The 8,826-nt window shown below is 41.7% G+C and overlaps 1 protein-coding gene across 2 annotated transcripts in view; it reads right to left on the bottom strand.

The window, feature by feature from the left end:
• Positions 1 to 5,290: 5,290 nt before the first annotated feature.
• kat8 (K(lysine) acetyltransferase 8) overlaps positions 5,291 to 8,826 on the bottom strand; it is a 7,446-nt gene continuing 3,910 nt past the window's right edge. Inside the window, exons 6-11 of one of the 2 annotated variants that reach the window (XM_024272251.2) lie at positions 8,445 to 8,534; positions 7,133 to 7,273; positions 6,778 to 6,871; positions 6,510 to 6,660; positions 6,270 to 6,424; positions 5,291 to 5,458 (exon numbers count right to left, since the gene is read on the bottom strand). In XM_024272251.2, the coding sequence (XP_024128019.1) occupies positions 5,394 to 5,458; positions 6,270 to 6,424; positions 6,510 to 6,660; positions 6,778 to 6,871; positions 7,133 to 7,273; positions 8,445 to 8,534 (696 nt within the window). In that variant the 3' untranslated portion in view covers positions 5,291 to 5,393. The remainder of the gene's footprint in view (positions 5,459 to 6,269; positions 6,425 to 6,509; positions 6,661 to 6,777; positions 6,872 to 7,132; positions 7,274 to 8,444; positions 8,535 to 8,826) is intronic. The other variant, XM_024272252.2, reaches the window with a different exon arrangement.

Raw genomic sequence — 8,826 nt, 5'->3', positions numbered from 1 at the left:
ATTAGTAAAAATGTTGTCTATCAGTGTGGTAGAATCAAAAGTAAGTCTTCTAATTTGTGTGACTACTGGATAAAGCCCTCTGCTATTTTTAAGATCAAGAAAATGTGAGTTATTTTGATCCATCAACACGTTCAGGAGGTTCACATTAGACTGCAAAAGTTAAGTCCACTTTATTACTGGATGTCATCTTTACAGAAAAAATCCAAATGGATGAAGCTTAATTTTCTTCAAACTTTTTAGGGAAATATACGGATCGCAAAAATTAAAGGAGCACTTTAAAGAAACACATTAGATACATCAGATCTCAGTATGAAGTTGGATATCTAAACAAATAACGACAGGACAGTGTCTTAGGAACAAAAGGATGCCAAGTCTTTAATTAAAAGAAAAGTTTTCAGCCCACAGAGGCTCAATTGTGTCCACACCATAAAATCAGAAATGAAGATGTGGCAGGCTAGTCCATTTTTTCCAAAACTTAATTTCTGCAACTCAAAATGCTTTTCAGTATCTTGTGTGGCCCCCACCAGCTTGTATGCATGCTTGACAACGTGGCGGCATGCTCCTAATGAGACAACGGTGGTGTCCTGTGGCATTTCCTCCCAGATCTGTGTGAGGGCATCTCTGAGCTGTTGTACAGTCTGAGGAGCAACTTGGCGGTGCCTAAAGGACCCAAACATAATGTCCCAGAGATGTTCTATTGGGTTTAAGTCAGGGGATGGTGAAGGCCATTCCATTGTTTCAATTCCTTCATCCTCCAGGTACTGCCTGCATACTCTTGACCCATGAGGCCGGGCATTGTCGTGCATTAGGAGGAAACCAGGACCTACTGCACCAGCGTAGGGTCTGACAATGGGTTCAAGGATTTCATCTGGATACCTTATGGCAGTCAGAGCACCATTTCCTAGGCAGTAGAGGTCTGTGCGTCCCTCCATGGATATGCCTCCCCAGACCATCACTGACCCACCACCAAACCTGTCATGTTGAACCACGTTGCAGGCAGCATAACGTTCTCCTTGTCTTCTCCAGACTCTTTCACGTCTATCACAGGTGCTCAGGGTGAACCTGCTCTCGTCTGTGAAAAGTACAGGGCGCCAGTGGTGGACTTGCCAATTCTGGTGTTCTTGAGCAAATGCCAGTGGAGCTCCACGGTGCTGGGCAGTGAGCACAGGGCCCACTACAGGACGTGGGGCCCTCAGGCCACCTTCATGAAGTCTGTTCCTGATTGTTTGGGTAGAGACATTCACACCAGTGGCCCTCTGGAGGTCATTCTGTAGGGCACGAGCAGTGCTCAGCCTGTTCCGCCTTGCACAAAGGAGCAGGTATGGGTCCTGCTGAGGGGTTGAGGACCTTCTACGGCCCTGTCCAGCTCTCCCAGAATAACCACCAGTCTCCTGAAATCTCCTCCATGTTCTGGAGATTGTGCTGGGAGACACATTAAACCTTCTTGCTGCAGCACGTGTGGATGTGCCATCCTGGAGAAGTTGGACAACCTGTTCAACTTCTGTAGGGTTAAGGAATCTCCTCATACTGCCAGTAGAGATAATTATCAAGCCAAAATCAGCACGAGTGGAAAACCAGCCAAAAAAGATCAAGAGGGAGAAACTTGAAATGACCTCCACATGTAACACCAGTCCTGTTTGGAGGGTTTTCTAATTGTTGCCACTGAAGTGCACCTGTTGTTAATTCCATGAACACCAATACAGCTGAGATTGATTAATGAGGCCCTCAGCAGCTTAACCAACCAGAAAATTATCAGACAGGTTTAATTCATTCATGAGAGGCCCAATAAAAAAAGTGTTTCTTTAATTTTTGTTAGCAGTATACTTAAAAAAAACCCCTCTGTGGATTAGCAAAGAAATACTTTTACATTTTTAGACAACCATCAATAGAGATACCTCCTGTTCCATGAGAACAGAAAGCTCAGATCTACACCAAACACACCACAGTTAATGTTTTGAAGAAGAATTATCCACAAGTACACTTACAAATAAAGTGCATAATGATCTATACTAAGAACATGGGCAGGAGAGCTCAGAAAGGGCCGGTACATTGTGGGTTAGAGAAAAAGAGAAAGAAGAAAAAGCAACAGAGGGAAGCAACATCATAAAACATCCAGGTCTAATTAGCAAAGTAGAATGGGCGGGGCCTGTCTGCACACACACTTTTTAGTTACCTGCACACCTGTTTTCCATTTAAACTAGTCATAATGCACACAACACAACTGTAACTGAGAGATTCTGGCAAACCATCCGGCGCCTCAGGAGGGGAAAGCAGTTTTTGGTGCAGGTGGGGAGCTGCCCACTTCAACTGGGAACATTGTCGGTGGTGGAAGGAATACTTTAAGGATCTCCTCAATCTTGCTGACATGCCTATCCTTGAAGAAGCAGAGGCTGAGGTCACTGGGGTGGAACTGTCCATCACACAAGCTGAGGTCACTGAGGTAGTCAAAGAGCTCCTGGGTGGCAAGGCTCCGGGGTGGATGAGGTTCGCACTGAGTACTTCAAGTCTCTGGATGCTGTAGAAGTGTCTTGGCTGACACATCTCTGCAGCATTGCGTGGCAGACGGGAACCGTACCACTGGACTGGCAGATTGGGGATGGTGGTTCCCCTTTTCAAGAAGGGGGACTGGAGGGTGTGTGCTCAAACACTGATATGTTTGAGTGAAGCAGCGTGTTCCGGACAGAAGATGCAGCTTCATAAGGCAGGAGGTGCTGGGTAATCCCACTGCTCAGCCTCCCTGAGAAAGTCTGCCAGGGTACTGGAGAGGAGAGTCCGTCCAATACTCGAACTTCAGATCCAAGATCAACAGTGCTGTTTCAGCTCTGGTCGCAGAACAGTGGACCAACTCTACACCCTCTTCAGAGTGTTGGAGGGTTCGTGGGAGTTCACTCATCCAGTGCATATTTGTTTTGCGGATTTGAAGAATGCATTCGACCGCGTTCCCCGTGGTGTCCTATGGAGGGTGCTCTGGGAGTATGACTATTACCGGTTCTGTTCATAGTCTTTATGGATAGAATTTCTTGGCGCAGCACGGGGCAAGAGGGGATCTGGTTTAGGGACTACAGGACTTCCTCTCTGCTCTTTGCACGTGATGTTGTCATGTTGACTTCATCAACCCAGGAGTGGTTTGGAGCCGAGTGTGAAGTGGCGGGATGACAGGTCAGTGGTCTGAGTAAGTGAGTCTGAGGCTATGGTTCTGGACCGGAGAAAGGTAGTTTGCCCTCTCTGGGTGGGGGAGTGCCCCTTGACGTAGTGCAGCTTCGTAGTGCGAGTGACTGCATCTTAAAGGGAGCACAGGTGGGTCTTCCAGTTCTCCTGAGGCTTGTGCAGCCACTTTCTGGTATTTTAATGCTTTGAGCTTTTAACGGCTGTTGGTTTGATGCTAACTTTGATGCAAAGCGTGTTAAAAAAAACTGTAAGTTGAGTTGTACTTGTTTTTCCTGTTTTACACAGAACATCCAAACTCTATTTAAAGCAGACATAAATGAGTATTAAAAACGTCTGTTTGGGACCCATCAGCAGTGAAACCGACTGTAGAGTCACTTGTGGAACAACTGGACCAAAACAGCCACCAGGGCAGAGCATTAAATTCAAAATTCAAATTGATTGTATTAACAAAGCACCTTTCCTATAAAAATACATCTCAAAGTGTAGTACATGCTGAAACAAACAACAAAATAAAAACACTCTCTTGATATACCAAAAAAAAATGTAAGAACAACCCCCTTATATTTACATATACATATATATACACATATACATATATACAGTACATAGACATACATGTGCACATACTGAGTTACAGTATATATTAAAAATGAATAAAAATAGAAATAAAATATGAGTAAATAAAAATAGAAGAGAGAACCGTGAAGACGATGTCAGCCCTAACCTCCTGTCAGCTGGGCATCCACATCCTGACCCAAGAACCTAGAGCCCCACAACCCCCAGCCTCCCACCAGCCAAGGAGAAACCAGAGCCAGGGAACCAGGGGTACAGGCTGGACCGTGACCCCCAGGCCCGAAAACAAATGACCTAGCCAAGAGTTAGAAGACAATAGTTCAAAAACAAAGGTGGAGTAAAAGATAAATACATAATAAAGAAATTCATAATAATGATATTATAACAAATAGTAATAATTCATAAAAACAGGTAAGACCAAGACCATATATAAAATTTTAAATAGTACAAAAAAACATTAAAAGCTATCTTAAAAAGATGAGTTTTTAGGTTTTTCTTAAAAACCTCCTCAGGCAAGGATGTAAACACAAAATTGGAGCAGCTATAAGACACAGCAAATATGTGGGGATGATTGCAGGCTGTACCTGACATTGATACAGATGTTCAAACTTGGTCAGAGAAATGTAAAGATTGAATAAGTGATCCTGACAAGGATTACAAAACAAAGGACTTCTATAATTTCTGCCTCTAGTTGCTTTGTCCTGCCCTCGTAATTCCTACCCAATGACTGAAGAGATCTTTAGTCACATGGTTTTGTTTACAAGCTTTAGTTTGAAACAAGACAGTCCAGTTGGCGGCAGTCTGAATCCAGACCAAACACAAAGTTCAGGACTCGATCTGGACAAACAGACTTTTCTGGTCTGTAAACACTCTTGGACAACATTCCTGCAAAAGAAAAAAGTTTATGGAAACAAAAGATGACTTTCTGTACTTTAACTGAACCACAGACTTCCAAGAAGAACTTTTCCCTGAAGGTTAAAATGACAAAGCAGAACAAGAAATAGATGAAGATTAAGATTTTTTAACAGGAATTGTTCAACACTGATGTTCAACACTACAACATCTTGCTGTGAAGCAATCTTTGTTAAAAGTCAATTACCCTTTTAAGTTACTCTTCTGCAGAGCTGGTTGGAACCAGCAGAAAAAATGATTTTCAGGTGATGTTTAACTTCCTTATCATTAACAATTTTTGTTTCAGCTTCACATCTAGTTGTTTCAGATCACATTACATCATGTTTTGTTTAATCATGTTTGAATTCTTAACCTCTTTTTCATCCTAAAGTGATTCAACTCTTCATCCAGGATTTGTGGTTAAAAGTCTGAACCAGGATGGCGAACATTCTTGGTAAATCCAACAGACGGGTGACTAAGAGAACCTGACAGCTTCATCCATCAGACACTGATGACACAGAAGCTGAAACATGAGGCTTTGGCTCCCCCTGCAGGACAGTTCAGGAACTAGATAAGAGAAACCACTTTTCCTGACAACCAGAGAAAAGGCATTTTAATGATTGAACACACAAGTACACAGCAAATAACGACAAAAAAACATTTTTATGAACACATTTATTGTAAGAAAATACTGACAGATGCTACAAACAACTATTTACAGGGTGTGTGAGGAAACAGGAGACATGGGAGGTCTCAGAGCTTCACTTCTTTGACAGTTTGGCTTGTTTGTTCTTGGGAGGGGCCCACTTTAAGCACATGGTGTCCACTGAAAGAGAAGAGGAAGGGAGGGAAGAAGCAGATCGGTGAAGAAGAGATCTACTTTAACTAACAGAAGTTGATCATGTTTGCACTCCTCTAACGCAGATCCGCTCTTTGCAGAGGAATGGATTTTTTTAAGGATTTACAATCTTGAAACAACAAATATAAAAGGATGTATGAATCATAGCAAAATTAGACAGGAAAGTAAGGAATTAAACAGCAACAATTGCACATTTTTAGACAGATATGCTGCTTTAATCGCTGAAAACTCATCAAAACTCATGCTTTTTATTCCTGCGCCTCTTAAATGCAGCACATTCATACAGTAGTTTAACACTTTTAATCAAACTTAAATGGAGGGAAAACTGTAAAAACTTAAGCTATTGAGAAATTGTCAAATAAAAAGCTTTTAGAATTGTAACATCTTTGTTAAAGTTTACAAATGTCAATAAACTGTTGCGGTTGAAAGTACAAAAACAAAGTTTTAGTGATCAAGATGAGCTTAATTGTTTTAGTTTTTTCAAAACGAACATTAACAAAAGTATTGTTTTTATATATATTTAAATCCCATTGAGATCCATTGATCGCTTTTTCAAGGGAGTCCTGATCAAGAGGCAAAAATGACTCACAATCAAAACAGGTCATAGAATTAAAATACACTAAAAATAAATTGTAAAAACCTTCTGTTAAAGCAAAGCTATTGTGGTTGACAGTTAAAATGAAAACAATTTTGATCGATATGGAGGGACTTCTGGTCCTGCCGTCGTCTTTACAGAAACCCTGTGACTGAAGTGTTCCTGCGGCGTTCCTGCGCTCACCTGTGATGGGGGGTTTCTTGTACTGGGCGCTCTTTAGATGCTCCTCCACCAGTTTGGGGGTCACGCAGATGACGTGCTGACCCTTCCAGTACTTCACCATGTTGAGCGACTGCAGCGTGCTGATGATGTCGCTCTGCGTGATGCTGGTCATCTGGCTGTGAGTCAGAGCCGTCACAGGTGATTCAGAAAGGAGCCTTCCTTCACTCCAGAACAAACTGTCGAAGAGGTTTTGACATCTACCTGAGGTCTTTGATGGACAGAGTTCCTCTGAAGTCCCGCAGGATCTCCAGCAGCACCCAGGACCAGTAACTCCTGTAGCTCAGCTTCCCCAGATCGGACAGAGGTTTCTCAGGAGAACCCACCGTGTTCTCCAGCTTAGAAAGCTCGTAACCTGCAAAAACGAGCACCACTTACGTTAGTCAGGCGGCAAATCTAAACGAAGCAAAACAAAGATGCAGATCCTTTTTCTAAAGAAGATAACTCAAGAATCAACAAACGGACAACTCACTGAAAGCGATGAGGAACTTCCCGTAACCTCGGCGCTGGTACGGCGGCAGCGTGAGGATGCACGCCACGTTGTTTCCATCCGGAGACTCCTTCTCCTGAGGAGAGGACAAAGATGAGCTCAGAGGCAGGTAGGAGGGAAAAACACTTCTCTTGAAGGTCTGAGCTTTAAATCATTAATCCATCATTTCTCCACTTTCATATTGTGGCTTTGAACCTTTAAATCAGAACATTTTATCACCATAGTAAGTGTTTTGGTTCAGGTTAGACTCAATAATCAACTCAATTCTTCAAAAATAAATAAATAAATAAATTATTTATTTAGAGCTTCCACTAAACGGGAATGTGCCATCACTCACTTTGGAGAAGTATCCGACGATGTGCGCCCCCTGCTTGTTGACCTCAGTGAGGATGTAGAAGATGAAGGGCTCCACGTCAAAATAAAGCGTCTTGTGGTCGAGGAACAGTTTGGCCAGAAGACAAAGATTCTGACAGTAAATCTGCAAACAGAAACCGAATATCACTTAAAACAAACTAACATTTACAGGTCAGACGGTGGTAGAGTGGTTAGCACCCTCCTCTCACACTAATAAGGTCCTGGTTCGAATCCCAACTGGGTTTTTTCTGTGTGGAGTTAGCATGTTCTCTTCGTGCATGAGAGGGTTTTCTCCAGATTTCACCCACAGTTCAAACACATTCATAGATTAACTGATGACCCTAAACCAGGAGTGTCAAACTCAATCACAGAAGGGGTCAAAATCCAAAACACACCTTAGGTCACAGGTCAAACAGGATAAACATTTATTGAACACTCTAAAACGACATTTTTAACACTTTAAAACCGTAAGTTTTTAACATAATTATGAACTAGATATTTAGCATTACCTGTGATAATGCTAGTGTGAATGCTGAGAGATGAATTTGGACTCTGAAGATGCTGAAATTGATAGCTAAAAAACACTGAAGCTGATAACCAGCTAAAAGATTAGCTAAATGACTAATTAACCAAAAAAACTAAAACAAAAAAAAACTAAGATTAGCCAAAACAGTTAGCATGCAGCTGAAATATTATCTAAACTTCAAAATAGCCTAAAAAGTCTAAATTAGCCCAAACAGCCAGTGTTTTGATATTAGCTAAACTCCAAAACAGCCTAAAAAACTGAAAAAGAAAAGCCAAAGTTAGCCAAAACAGCTAGCATGTAGCCTAGATATTAGCTAAGCTCTAAAACAGCCTAATAATCTTAGTAAATGCCAAAATAATCCAAAAAGCTGCAGAATGACAATTTTTAAAGCATTAAAACTGTAACTTTTTAACATAATTATGAATAATAAAAAGTCAGGAATATTATTCCAGAATAAATCAACTTAAACCTTAAATAACTTTCAATATTTTACTCTCCATAAAAATATATTTTTTCAAAATTATACAAGTTCGAAATGAGCACAAGATATCATCAGGTCATTAATAACAATAAAATAAAATGATCTGGAGGGCAGGATAGAATTACCCGGAGGGCCGGATCCGGCCCCCGGGCCTTGACTTTGACACGTACTACACATTGTCCCTAGGTGTCAATGTGAGTGTGTGTAGTTGGGATAGGCCCCAGCAACCCTGTGACCCCGAAAAGGATTCCGTGGATTTGGAAGATGGACATTTCCAGACTGGCTCACCTTGTGGTCCCGCCCGTCCACCTCGTACACAGAGATGTTGCTCCTCCTGTAGATCTCCTTGCCGGGGGGCTGTCTCCACTGACAGTGAGACTGAGGAAGGAAGGACACATGCTTCAGTCAGACTTTTCATCGCTAAACTGCTGCTTCATGATGATTCTAAAAAATGATGCAGAGCCTGAATGGAGACAAACATCTTCTTCTTTTTTGTGTGAATGAAGACGAAGCAGAGCAGAAGCCTCCAGACTAACTAACTGTTCATCTGTAGAGACTTAATTCATTTTTGTTACTGATCCAGGACTAAAGATGGATGTTGAGTTCAAAAAGAACCATTCTAATGTGTGCACAACAGAAGAAAACTTTGTTTTTTTTATTCTATTTCAAG

This window comes from Oryzias melastigma, linkage group LG8, assembly GCF_002922805.2.
Source record: "Oryzias melastigma strain HK-1 linkage group LG8, ASM292280v2, whole genome shotgun sequence".
Taxonomy (NCBI): Eukaryota; Metazoa; Chordata; class Actinopteri; order Beloniformes; family Adrianichthyidae; genus Oryzias; species Oryzias melastigma.
This window is presented reverse-complemented; position numbering and strand designations above follow the sequence as displayed.